The sequence below is a fragment of the Podarcis muralis genome, chromosome 1, assembly GCF_964188315.1.
Source record: "Podarcis muralis chromosome 1, rPodMur119.hap1.1, whole genome shotgun sequence".
Taxonomy (NCBI): Eukaryota; Metazoa; Chordata; class Lepidosauria; order Squamata; family Lacertidae; genus Podarcis; species Podarcis muralis.
In genome coordinates, this window is record NC_135655.1 from 17,871,393 (window position 1) to 17,885,615 (window position 14,223).

Here is a 14,223-nt window from a genome sequence, read left to right on the forward strand (position 1 = left end):
GACCCCTGGATGATTAAGTCCAGTTAAAGGCAACTATGGGGTTGTGGCACGCATCTTGCTTTCAGGCTGAGGAAGCCGGTGTTTGTCCGCCGACAGCTTTCCGGGTCATGTGGCCAGCATGACTAAACTGCTTCTGGCTTAATGGAACACCGTGACGGAAACCAGAGCGCACGGAAGCACCATTTACCTTTCTGCTGCAGCAGTACCTATTTATCTACTTGCAGTGGTGTGCTTTTGAACTGCTAGGCTGGCAGGAGCTGGGACAGAGCAACAGGAGCTCACCCCGTTGCGGGGAATCGAACCGCCAACCTTCTGATGGGCAAGCCCAAGAGGCTCAGTGGTTTAGACCACAGCACCACCTTTTACCTTTACCTTTCAAATAAAAACATCTTGAAGGTCCCAGGCCACAGAGAGGTTAGGCTGGCCTCAACTAGAGCCAGGGCTTTTTCGGCCGTGGCTCCGATCTGGTGGAACACTCTGTCACAAGAGACCAGGGCCCTGCGGGACTTGACATCTTTCCGCAGGGCCTGCAAGACAGAGCTGTTCCACCAGGCCTTTGGCCAGGGCACAGCCTGACTCCCTCCTTTGGCAATCTTCGCGGAGCTCTGGCCCAATGGTTGCCAGTGGTTTGTTTTGAATTAATTTTATAATGAATGATTTTAGAGCGTTGTGTTGTACTGTTGTACTGTTTTATTGTTGTTAGCCGCCCTGAGCCCGGCTGTGGCTGGGGAGGGCGGGATATAAATAAAATTTATTATTATTATTTATTTATTATTATTACCTCCCTCAGGTAGACACCTCCCCACCAGTGCTATTTTTTACAGAAAAAGAGGTCCCAGAACTCACCATGAACACCTCCCTCGTTCTCTTAGAATGGCAATGGCGTCCACCTAAGAAGCGCCGGAACTTCTTAGTTCTGGCCGGATAAAAACCCTGCCCCTCACCCTACAAACCAAGAGGCTTTTGCAGGGCTCAGGTGGTTACAGGGGGAAATACATTGTGGGAATATTTCCTTGCATGAACTTTATTAACTTATCTTAGCATCCAAGCCAATATATTCACCATGCAGCCCTAGTGGGAGGAGGGGGCTTGCCTCCCTATTTTCGTCTGACAAAGGTAGCCCTAAACGCAGAAGAGACTCTCATATTGGTGAGCAAACCAGACCAGGAAGATTTTAGGAGGGTCGAGAGTGTCAACTGTCCTGTCCTACTGGTGCAAAGAGGTGCCCTTGGGTGGTGTGGATGGCTTCCCTTGCAGTCCCTTCCATTAGGCAGTCAGGGTCATGAAGCACAGACAGAACAGACCTAACGCCCGTCAGGTCACTGGAGTCAATCACCACAGTGGGCTCGAGTCCTGGCAGCAAAGTCATGGGAGGCAATAAAACATACTTGAGTTCTCACGCATACATCACAATGCTATCACCCCTGCCTTTTGAGCAGCAACTTTGCTCTTCACAAACTAAGTGGGAACTGCAGCAAACATCAGTGCAAATGCGCAGTGAAGAAGGGAACCGAGAAGCACAGGGATCTATACATGCCAATGTGCAACACAACAAGAACATCTTTCAGCTGGAGGCTAAAACTGAAGGGGATTTATCTGAATTCTAAATATTATTTCCTATGGACAGCTCTGCAAAACATTTTGGCCCCTTGAGAACACTTAAAGCATGATTTGTTTCTGCTCATGCAATCTTGAGGCTATAAAGGGAATGAAAGTCATCTTGACCAGGGATGGGTGGCCTGTTGCCCTCCAGATGATGGACTACAGTTCCCATCACCCTTGACCACAGGCCATGCTTTCTGGGGCTGATAGAGGAGTCGAACAGCTAGAGGGTCACAGGTTCCCTATCTCTGATCTAGGACAAAGCCACTGAGCCGCTCCGTACTAATTCTTCTGCAGCTAAACAGCCATTATCCAAAGCATTGCGTGCCAAAAGCAAAAGGCACTGGAGCCCTAGGTGTCTGTAGACACAGAACAGTTTAGTAAACACGCCCAGATGTCTGAAACCAAGCCAGCTGAACCACATGCTGCAGAAAATGAAAATCCCCAGGAGAGGAACACTCATTTGCAGACTCTAGTATGGAGTTTAGTATAGTAGAATCTAGTTAGCCACTACATTTTCTTGGCCCTCTGACTCATGTCAATCTTAGCCAATGTCCATCTTCAGTTGTGGCGATGGCCAATGAAGGGATCATCAGAAAAACCATTTTACCTTTTTTATTTTATTTTATGTTGCTCCTCAGACTGGGGGAGCAGTGTATTCCAGAAGCAGCCAGGAAGCATCAAAGACACAAGCTGCATTTCGTCTATATGTTACTTTTTCACACTTTCCTACTCTGGGTGGCTTGGTCTACCCATGCATCAGACTGTAGCTTTCTGTCTGCAATGGAAGCATGCTAAGATGCAGGTAACAGAATGTGTTGCTATTAGACTGTGTACACATTGCCATTTGCTCCGACTCCAGTGCGCTCCCATGACTGGCATTCAAAGCCATGTTCACTTGATATTACCTACAATCAATAACTAGCCTGCATTTTCTTGAAAACGACTGCTTTTTAAATGCATTTTCCCTGTAACCAGGTTCCATCTGATTTGAAAACGGAAACTGCGGTTAAGCTGAGATGTGTACATTTGAAATAGCCATCGCTCGTGCCCAGATGACAGCTTCATGAATAGGAGTTATGGGGGGTTGCAGGCTTGGGGAAACCAAACGTGTACAGTGGTACCTCGGTTTACGAACTTAATAAATTCTGGAAATCCATTCTTAAACCGAAACCATTCTTAAACCAAGGCGGCTTTCCCTAATGAGGCCTCCCACCGCCAGTGACCTTCCACCTTTCAGATTCCGTTCTTAGACCGAGGTAAAGTTCTCAAACCGGGACACTATTTCCAGTTTTGCGGAGTTTGTAAACCAAATTGTTCTTAAACCGGACTGTTCTTAAACCGAGGTACCACTGTACTGTACATTGAGTGAATACATCCCTGCTCCCTCCCTAGCGTGTACAGCAACATGTACATGTGACTTGAAACACAGCACGCAGGGATGGGGTGGGATAGCACTTGCTGTGTTTTAAGCCGCTAATGTGTACACAGCCAAAGAAATCCTTAAATGTGCATGTTTGCCCTCCAGCCATCTTAAATAAATGTGACAGATAAAGGTGCATACGATACCTTTCAGAACCATGGTCCACAGAGTTCATGTCATCAGGAGAAATTCTGAACTCACTGATTCGGATTCTCTCTTCATACTGCACTTCAACTGAATAGTAGACATACACTTTACCATTAAATTTGAATTTAGGATGGAAGACTATACCTAGAAAACCTCTCTCATCTCCTTCCCAAGGTGAGGTCAGTACAGCTTCACTGATGTTCAGAAATGGTTTTTCAAGCCGTGACCGATCTGGGAGGTAGGTCCAGACTAAGCCAACTTGCTCAGCAATGAAGAACCTGTGCGTTCCGTCGTTTGCATGCACCATGGCCACTGGATTCCTAAGCCCGTTGGCGACCTCAGCTAGGCACAGCTGCAGACATCCTTCTGAATCAGCAACCACTACCCCAAGGTTTTGATTGAGATTGTTATTGACCAGGAGGTGGGGGAAGCAGTAGTCGGTGTCGTCGAGGGACAAATAACGACAGAACTTTGCCATGTTGCCTTCCAGGGACAGTAACTCTTCATCTGGGCTAAGGTAACGGAACATGGCCCTGCAGGTTTGCCACACTTGTACACAGTAATCTTTGCATAGTCCTGGCACAGTTCTCTCTGGAGTGGAAGGGTCCTCAGCATCATACAGGTGAGCAGCATAGGGGGAGCATTCCTGCAGGTAAAGGGAGAAGCCCGTGTCAGTTGTTTCTATTCATTGTATCATTAGCCCTCTGCTCTGGCTCACTAAGGACCAAACTAGATGTGATATTAAATGCATTAATGAATTAACACAGGGTTTCCCAATTTGTGTCCCCAGTTGTTTTAGGACTACAACTCCCATCATCCCTAGCTAGCAGGACCAGTGGTCAGGGATGATGGGAACTGTAGTCCAAAAAAAGCTGCAGACTCAAGTTTGGGGAAACCCAACCTTAACATGTCTAGAACTAACAACTAACAGCCATGCAGGGAAGCAATCAAAACCATAGGGAAGTGGGGTTTTACTATCTCTCCCCCCGCCACTCCCAGTGTGATCCCAAAGGAAACTGCTCCCCAATGCAAGCTGCTATTGACACGGGGGGGGGGGCGGACTTAAAGCATCTCTCCTGAAGCTATTGGGGATGTTTTCTGGAAACAATACTGGGTTAGATGTTTCAAAATGGTACATGACAGCTTCATATGTCAAGATTAGCTCTGGGCTTTGGATGTCTGGAGACCAGTTTATTGATCACGAGCAAAGTCATTATTTAAATATTGTTAAGATCCCAAAGTTCAAGATACTTTAAATGTTCTAAAGCTGCAGCTATGTTGATTTTATAACATTTTAGTATGCTGAACAACAGCAAAAAGGTCTTATTAGTGTGCTGCAACTTGACCCCAAACCCTAAGATAGCATGTCCTTAAATCTCTTATTCAGTTGCAGTTCAGCCAGCAACTCCAAACTGCCTGCACTGGGGAGTTTGATAATTGCCAGTTCCCACAAGATCTCCCTGCAGCCTGAGGAAAACTCTTCCCTCTGGTACCTAGGAATGTGCATAACTTACTGTCTGAACTTATTCAGATCCAATGGTGGGTCTGCACAGGAACCTTGTTGGTTTTGCTTTAAGACAGGACTATAAGATACAAGCAGAAAAAGAAGATACAAAACAAACTTTTCTGGTCTTTCATGGTAATGCCTTGCATATTTATTTTAGCTGCCTTGTTGAAACATGTCTGTAGGTCCTTTTTCTTTTGAGGATTTTCTGTTTGTGTTCCACACAACTTCTAAAACATATTGACTCTCTGCTCGCCCCCAAATGCATGCCACGTTATCCCTGGCATAAGATCTAAGTTGCATTGTGGACTCAGGTTCTTCTTAACCAGGCTTCCTCAAACTCGGCCCTCTAGATGTTTTTGGCCTACAACTCCCATGATCCCTAGCTAGCAGGACCAGTGGTCAGGGATGATGGGAATTGTAGTCTCAAAAAACATCTAGAGGGCCGAGTTTGAGGAAGCCTGGTTAAGAAGAACCTGAGTCCACAATGCAACTTAGATCTTATGCCAGGGATAACGTGGCATGCATTTGGGGGCGAGCAGAGAGTCAGTATGTTTTAGAAGATGTGTGGAACACAAACAGCAAATCCTCAAAAGAAAAAGGACCTACAGACATGTTTCAACAAGGCAGCTAAAATAAATATGCAAGGTATTACCATGCCAAGCTGAACCAAGGTAAGAGGCATTGCATATGTCCTATTACTTTTGAAACCAGTATTCTTAGCTGGGGTGATGTATCTGGGGCACGTAGACACCACACTGCCCTTGTTCACATATAACACTAAACCAAACCATGGCTTAGCATAAATGAGCAAATGTGTAGACTCCCGAGAGGAGACAATGGCCACTTCATTCCTCCCCGGTGGTTTAGCACTCGTGGTTTAGCTGTCCTTTGCAAACTATAGACTGTAAGTTAGTCACTGGTTACAGTTTATGGTTTGTCTGTGCTAAACCATGGTTTGGATTAGTGCTGTGTGCAAAGCAGGACACACACACACACACTGAGAGATGGGTGGGGTATAAATATATTATTATTGTTATTGTTATTATTACACATAGCACATTCCTCACTACATAAAGCAAAAAATCTGCAATTTGTATGCAGCATGCAAATTTACATCTGCCTGCCTATTTTCAGTCATTTATTCTGTTTTCATTACACTTGAGAAGCCGTAAGAAGCTATTCTGAAATAGTGACTCCTGAAATACTGATTTCAGAATACAAAAAGCCCTACTGAGCTTTCACTGGATATCTCCAACATCAGTTAAAGCCTATTCTAACAGGCAACAGAGTTTAAAACTTTTTTAAAAGAAGGTAGATGCTGAAATTTGCACACAATATTAAATCACATGCTTTTTTCTTTTTCTTTTTTTGCCTTGGTGAAGTAATTGCTTTACTCAAGTATTCACAATTGCAAAGCCGTCATCTGAATATTGAACCCTAAAGTAAAAAATAAAATGCATGCAGTGCCTGCTGTGGAACATCTGTCCTTACAATCAACCAATTGAAGAATTGCATCTGGTTTGCTGACTTTAATTTGGTGCTCTTAGTCATATTGTTGGCTGAATTTCACATGCAGCTGGGCCAGCTGAGGACAAGATGTAAAATTCCCTTACATACAAAAAAAAGTAGTTTAAAAAACCCCAACTCACAGAACTAACAGGGTTTGATTCACTTAAATAAATCAAGAGCCCCGCTGCCTGGATCGACATGGGTCAAGAGACCCCACACTGTGATTAGGATTAGGAAATGTGATTCACTGTGATGTAAAAAGTTCGCCTCATTGGCTAAAATGTTCTATGCATTTAAGCAGCTGTGATCTGTCTCAGATTTTATTTTCCCTTAAGAAATTAACCGAACCAGCTGGATTCAAGGAACTGCTTGCTCTTGTTGTAGTGTGATTTGTTTATCTATGATATCAGCTTGGCAGCTCCAGCAAAACTTCTTAGAAAACTGCTGTAATTTCCTTTTATATGAGTACTATTACTATCAGTCCCCATGTGCAAACTACAGTACTACAGGAAATCCAAACAATAATCTCCGTCTTCTTTGCTAATAGTTTAACCATACTGGTACATAACACATGCAGGGAAAGTTGCATTTTATTGAGCACGAAGGAATCCTGCAACAAAATGTTTCGGTATACAGTGATCCCCACCCCATCCCGAATATAAAATTCTGGCTGCTTTTGGAATATATACCATTTGGGTCCAATATGAAGTTGCAGTACTTCCCTTTACATAATTCATTAAATTGGGGAAAACGGATCCATTGGGATTTGTAACCGAAATATGTAATCTATCACTTTGGTCCCCAGGTGGGGCTGGGAAGGTTCTCTGCCTGAAACCCTGCTGCAAAGTCAGCAAAAACAATGCTGAGTTAAAGCTGCATAAGATGTAACTCAACATGTAGATGTTGATGTAAAGCAGCCTCCCATGTTCCTCTGTCTGCCAACAAAGGTCCGTATAGTTAAAGCTATGGTTTTCCCAGTAGTGATGTATGGAAGTGAGAGCTGGACCATAAAGAAGGCTGATCGCCGAAGAATTGATCCTTTTGCATTATGGTGCTGGAGGAGACTCTTGAGAGTCCCATGGACTGCAAGAAGATCCAACCTCTCCATTTTTAAGGAAATCAGCCCTGAGTGCTTACTGGAAGGACAGATCGTGAAGCTGAGGCTCCAATAGTTTGGCCACCTCATGAGAAGAGAAGACTCCCTGGAAAAGAAACTGATGTTGGGAAAGAGAAGGGGATGACAGAGGATGAGATGGCTGGATAGTGTTCTCGTAGCTACGAACATGAGTTTGACCAAACTGCGGGAGGCAGTTGAACACAGGAGTGCCTGGCGTGCTCTGGTCCATGGGGTCACGAAGAGTCGGACACGACTAAATGACTAAACAACAACAATGTTCCTCTGTCATATATATTTGTTTTCAAAATTTCTGACAGTAAGAGCTGTTCAACAATGGACTCCCTCAGAAGGTGCTGGACTTTCCTTTATAGAGGTGTTTAAGCAGAGGTTGAATGGCCATCTGCTGTGAGTGCTTTAGTTGAGATTCCTGCACTGCAAGGTGGGTTGGACAAGTTGACCCTCAAGGTCCCTACCAGCTCTTAAGTAAACTCTACCGCTAGTAACCATCATTCTCCACCACTTGACCTTTAGAAAAGAAGAACATTAGGGAGTGGGAAATGTAGCTGAGTCATCTGATATACACAGCTCCACACACAATTCTCTCTGAATCATCCCATCTTTGCAGAACAATGGACCTCATTTCAGCGCGCTTGCACATAAATACATGTTCTCCATTCTGGCACTTATTCCCTAAATCAAAGCCTTTTCTCTGTGTGTCATAAATAAGCTTTCATCAAGCAGACCCTTCTGGGTTTCTTGCCATCCCTTGCCATTCTTCGACAATGCCTTGATTGCTTCCCAAGGCTGCAATCCTGCACTCGAGATTAACTGAGCTGAAGGGTCATGAACATGAATAAGAAATCAATCCATCAGAACGTGTTATTCCATAAGTCTCAATGAATGGATGGGAACAGAACAAGAGCATTGTAGGACTTTTTATTTAGCCAGTGTAGGAAGAACTACACTGCAGCCTAGGAGAGGTTTCATGGCCGTCAACGCTTTATGTAACTAATGAAATCTTTAGTCTGGATGATAGTCAACATTAGTCACATGTAGAGTAGAGCCATTTATTTCAGTGGAACTACTTTGAATATGACTTAAGATATTACCCTCCCACTTGGGAATTAAGGGCATTTGGAGGTGGGTGATGGTTTCTGAAAGGATAAAATAAGGATATATCTGATTTTGCCCTGGACCAGTTGAAAGCATCAAGGAAAAATAACCAGTAAGCAGTAACAAATGTTAACATTATTTTCCATGGATAAGGGTTTATTTCCTTAATGTGCAAGCTTGTTTTAAGAAAAGGTTGATCCACACATGCGTGTACACAACTCCCTCCCAACTGAAATCAGAAAGGCTTGCTGAACTTCAGGAATATGACTGAGACTTTCTTGTTCCAGCAAGCATTTTAAGGTAGTGTTCAGTTTTATTATAAACCTTTATTTGTTTAATTGTCCACTTTTCTGTGGATTGTTCTTACGTACGCTGCTTAGAAACGCAAACAATTAAGAGGCATATAAATGTCTTAAATAAAAAATTAAACTCACAGCTGAATTTATCAACAGCCTCCACTGAAAAAGCAACATGGCTGAAATGATGTGAAACTTTTCTAGCTGTGGCATTCACACATGCAGGTCATCAATCTAGGCGACGAACATGCACATGTGAACCAGTGCCCTGAGATATTTACTGCATTACCCATGACATCCAGTGCATTCCACTGAGTTCATTGGGACTTGCTCCATTGGGAGGTTGTGGACTCTCCTTCCTTGGAGGTTTTTAAGCAGAGGTTGGCTGGTCATCTGTCATGGATGCTTCGGCTGAGATTCCTGCATTGCAGCAGGGTTGGACTAGATCAGGCATAGACAAACTCGGTCCTCCAGATGTTTTGGGACTACAACTCCCATCATCCCTAGCTAACAGGACCAGTGGTCAGGGATGATGGGAATTGTAGTCTCAAAACATCTGGAGGGCCGAATTTGCCTATGCCTGGACTAGATGATCCTCAGGGTATCTTCCAACTCTATGAGTCTACTCTCTAGTAAAGCAAGATAAGCTTGCAACCTAGGAGGGTCAGAGATCTTTTTGTATTAGTGTAATCCCTTTAACTCCCTTTAGGAGGTTCATTTCCCCCATCTTTCCAGGAACGTAAAATATCACGGGGCAAAAACATAGGGCTTTGACAGTCTATTTGAGGGCTATTGCCAGCGGTGCAGATAGACAGTTTCTTTCGGCTATTGCAGATGGAATAGATATGGCAATGTGATCAACATTTCATTCTATTCCCGGAAGAGAAACAATGTCATATAATAAACCACAACTAAATATAGGAAGAGCTGGAATTTGGAGTATTCACATTCATACACAGAGACACTTGTCAAAATAATGTGACTAATGAATACATTTTGAGGAAAATTACCATCTGTGTGTCTGAGAAGTAGGGCCTAAATCAGTCTAATGGATTCCTGTAAATTATTCATCTGATATAGCATAAAAACACAAGCACAACGAACGGCTGAAAGTGGCATGTATGGGATTTCAGGGCTGTGGACGATGCAGTTTTTTGACACACAAGATAAGGAACAGAACAATGGCTGTAACCTATGACCTTTATCTCCAGAGCTAAACAGCACAAACACACACTGCAAATTTGCCACAAGCCCTCCATCAGCAATGCTCCGCAAGAACTTGACAACTCTTGCACCTATGGTATTCCATGCTAGTCCAACTCAGAGTAGACCCACTAAAGGTAATGGACTTGGCTATCTTAGGTTCATTACATTCAAGGAGTCTATGCTGAGTAGGACACTACCCTTGGCATTTACAACAGATGCTTCTTTTTAGTCTCCATTTATCCCAAATACAGTCGTACCTTGGTTGACAAACGCCTTGGCAGCCGAACGTTTTGGCTCCCGAATGCCGCAAACCCAGAAGTCAGTGTTCTGTTTTGTGAACGTTCTTTAAAACCCAAATGTACGATGCAGCTTCCATGGTTTCCATTTGCACGCAGGAAGCTCCTGCAGCCAATCAGAAGCCACGTCTTGGTTTTCGAACATTTTCAGAAGTTGAAGGGACTTCTGGAACGGGTTCCGTTCAACAACCAAGGTACAACTGTATACCTATCTAAAGGTGTTTCCAGACCACCTATTTATTAAGCGCTCATCCTGATTCGTTTGCAGGGAGGTTGAACGATATTTAGTGAGCATGCATACTTATTTGTTTGTGGAAAGGTTAGATATTGCATCAAGTAAAGGTTATCTCATTTGATGCATTTTCCCATCACTTTCCTTACTGCAAACAGTTCAAACTTTTTGGGAAGCGAGTTTGTTGGGCAAGACCTCCCAAACAATTACAAATTGCACAGCCTGAATTTGCCAGTGATCTGAATACCGCTTAAAACTAGTGACAGTCTGGAAATGCCCTAAGTTATGCAACTTTCACAGCCAGTGCAGACAACATGTTAGCTTTCTCTAAATGATGAGGGAGAGATCCAGAATCCAGAATCATATGCCAACATGCTCATGTCTTCTTTGGAGAAAATTCCTGCTGTTTCATTGCGAAATAATAAAATATGATGTAAGACCTTGTGAATTAATATAAACATTTAACAATGTCTTCTGAATCATTTGTTCCTGCCTAGGATAAACTAAGAGTTCAATTAGCTCAGTTGGTTAGCACATAGTGCTGATAACACCAAGGTTGCAAGTTTGATGGGATAGCTGCATATTCCTGTATTCTAGGGGGTTGGTCTAGATGATTCTCAGGGTCCCTTCCATCTCTACATTTCTATGATGCTAAATAGCCTGTAGGTCCCTTTCCACTATGTAGCTCTGTGACTCAATAGGACTCAACATGACCAGTTTTCATGTTGCAGATATGAAATGAAATAGAAGCAGCTAACACACTGGAAGTCCACTTGTGGCGTTTTGCCAAAAGATGTATAGGATGAAAATATACAAGGTGCTGGTATTCTCTCCTCTTTTTGGCAGACACTTACCTAGTACACATTCTACTATGGCAAGAGTACAGGAATAGATTCAGAAAAGTATTGAAAATCAAGCAAATCACCGCAATGCCTTTCATGTATTGGGGTTTTCAGGTGTTGTTACCATCCTCTGGAACAGGGACTGAGCAAAGAATGGACAAAGCAAGCAAAGAGAAACGCTTGGCAAAGCATATCCTGTAGAAATGAGAATTATACAGCCCGTTCATTGAGACCTGTCCAATGCACCTGGTGCTGGAGGAAAGCTCATGGCTTAAGAACACACAGAGTCCTGATATTAATCTATGTTACCAGCATGTGTTTGGTCCAGCAAGTTTTGCAAGCAAGACAAGGAGGCTGCATGGTATTATGAAGAGCAAAGAGCTTCTTACTTTGCAAAGAGCTTCTTATTTTGCCTAGAAGATTTTGAAAGGAGGGCTAACTCACCGGGGGGGGGGGGAGGAACAGACCCTCAGATCATTCACTTTGTTGGAGAAGGTGCATGGACAGAGAGGGATATGATGTCTAACAGTAGGGAAACAGCATCATCTGTGTGTGTCCTTCACCAGCCTAGCTGGTGAATATGGAACCAGACAGAATGCAGGTATCACTTGGATAGCCTACTTTTGCAAAATCCTGTAAGGAGGGATCACAGCTGGTTGCAATGAAGATAACTTTGACATTAGCCTCTAGGGTAAAAGCAGAGTGTAGGTTGTACTTCATAAAGATGAACTGGGTGCAAACACATATGGGACAGTGGAGCATCTATCCCATCTACCTAAATATGCAGACTGTTGAAGGATGGGCCTATCTGTTTATGGGGAAGGATTTCTAACGGAAGTGCTATTTCACAAGGCAGGACAGCCCTTGCATACCCTTACAGTGGACTGGCAGTGGATGGATGGATGATAGGAAGCTGCCTTGTCCATCAACTCCAGGGATGGGGAACCAGTGACCCTGCAGACATGGATAGACTGCAACTGCCACCAGCCCCATCCAGCATGGCCTATGGTCAGGGATTATGGGAATTGTAGTCCAAATACAACTGGAGTCCCAAGTTTGAGAAACCCTAATGGAAGACTCCAGCTGCAGCTTAGGCTGCAGTCTTTCTCATCATGTGATACCTGGACTTTTGGATTAAACCTGGCTGGGTGGGACAATCTGCTTTATCCCTTTTTCTGCAGCAGCTGAGTGAAGAATGCCAACAAGACAAGGCAGCGCTGTCCATTTATTTAACCAAGCGTGGCTGCTCTAGGTGAAAACAGGGGACGAAGCTTGGCACATTATTCCTTGCGTTTATATCTCAGCTGCCCTGCAAGGAGTACATCGTTCTCTCCCCCTGCTCCATTTTATCCTCACAACATCCCTGTGAGGTAGGTCAGGCTGAGAGGGAGCCATGGGCCCGAAGTCACCCAATAAGATTCAGGGCTTAGTGGGGATTTGAACCCTGGTCTGTGGGTTAAACCACAGAGCCTAGGACTTGTCAATCAGAAGGTCGGCGGTTGGAATCCCCGTGAGGGGGTGAGCTCCCGTTGCTCGGTCCCTGCTCCTGCCAACCTAGCAGTTCGAAAGCACGTCAAAGTGCAAGTAGATAAATAGGTGCTGCTCCAGCGGGAAGCTAAATGGCGTTTCCATGCGCTGCTCTGGTTCACCAGAAGCGGCTTAGTCATGATGGCCATATGACCCGGAAGCTGTACGCCGGCTCCCTTGGCCAGTAAAGTGAGATGAGCGCCGCAACCCCAGAGTGGGTCACGACTGGACCTAATGGTCAGGGGTCCCTTTACCTTTACCTCCCAGGTCTCACACTCTAACTAGGTCCCTCTCACTAGGCCTTGGGGGGGGTGCGGGTGGGAGGAAAGGGACGGGCCGCGTGGCCCCACCAGGCTCACCTGGCACAAGAGGTTCTGCAGGTGGCTGGCGCAGGCGGCGTAGGCGGCCTGGTCGAAGTTCTCGGCCACTCGGTAATAGCGCTCCAGCAGGGCGGCGTCGCGCTCGGCGTCGCAGCAGCCGAAGTCCGAGTACTGCACGCAGAAGTGGAGCGGGCGCGGCGGCTTGAAGGGCGGCTTGAAGTCCAGGCACTGCGGGTGGCCCCACAGCAGCCCCGGCAGCGCGTGGAGCAGCGCGAGGAGGAGCGGCCACGCCATGCTTCCCTTCCTCGGCGCTGCTGCGCTCAGGACAGGCGCGGGCTCCTGACGGCGAGGAAGCGGCGGCAGCTCCGGGGCTCGCGCCCGGCCATGGCCCTCGGCGGGCGGGCGGGCGGTGAGGGCTCACGCGGGCTCTCGCAGCCGCGAGGGTCTGGCGAAGCGCGCGCGTCGCGGTGCGCCTTGGCGCTTCGGCAGCTCCCGCCGCCGTGCCCTGAGGGCCCCTTAGCCGACGGGGAGACGGGGAAGGCGAGAGGCAGCAGCCGCCTCCTCGGATTGGGCAGGGAAGGGAGAGGACGCTGCCCTGCCGCGCCCTCAGCGCGCTCGGAGGACGACTCGGACGCAGCGCCGAGGGCAGAGGGGGCAAAGGGGACCTGCTCGCTCGGCCGCCCCTTCGCTCGCAGAAGCGCCTCAGACCCAAAAAGAAAAAGCTGAGGAGGAGGGCGGAGGCGCCGCCTTCTCCCCGCTCGGGGCGGGTAAATAGTCGCTGGAGCGGCGCCCGCCGAGCTCGCGGAGCGCCAAGGAGAAGGAGACACGTGCCTGGAGGAGCGAGCGGCGCGGAGGAGACCAAGGCCGGCCGCAGCCTCGGAACTAGTAGGCACCAGCCTTGGAATAAAGGGCACCAAGCCAAGCATCCTCCCATGCCCAATGTATCCCCCCCCCTTTAAGAACTCCAAATATATATATTAGATCCGGCAATAGGGACAGACTGGGATAATAGGGCGTCAAAATATGGCGCCCCTTTCCTAAATAGTTCTGATTTTCACAATAACTGCTCTTGGTACAATATTTTTT

At 46.0% G+C, this 14,223-nt stretch overlaps 1 protein-coding gene across 1 annotated transcript in view; it reads right to left on the minus strand.

Annotated features, from left to right (window-relative positions):
* HHIPL1 (HHIP like 1) overlaps window positions 1–13,892 on the minus strand; it is a 34,386-nt gene extending 20,494 nt beyond the window's left edge. Inside the window, exons 1-2 of the mRNA XM_077924210.1 lie at window positions 13,177–13,892; window positions 3,172–3,818 (exon numbers count right to left, since the gene is read on the minus strand). Coding sequence (XP_077780336.1) covers window positions 3,172–3,818; window positions 13,177–13,431 — 902 coding nt within the window. The 5' untranslated portion in view covers window positions 13,432–13,892. The remainder of the gene's footprint in view (window positions 1–3,171; window positions 3,819–13,176) is intronic.
* Window positions 13,893–14,223: the final 331 nt, after the last annotated feature.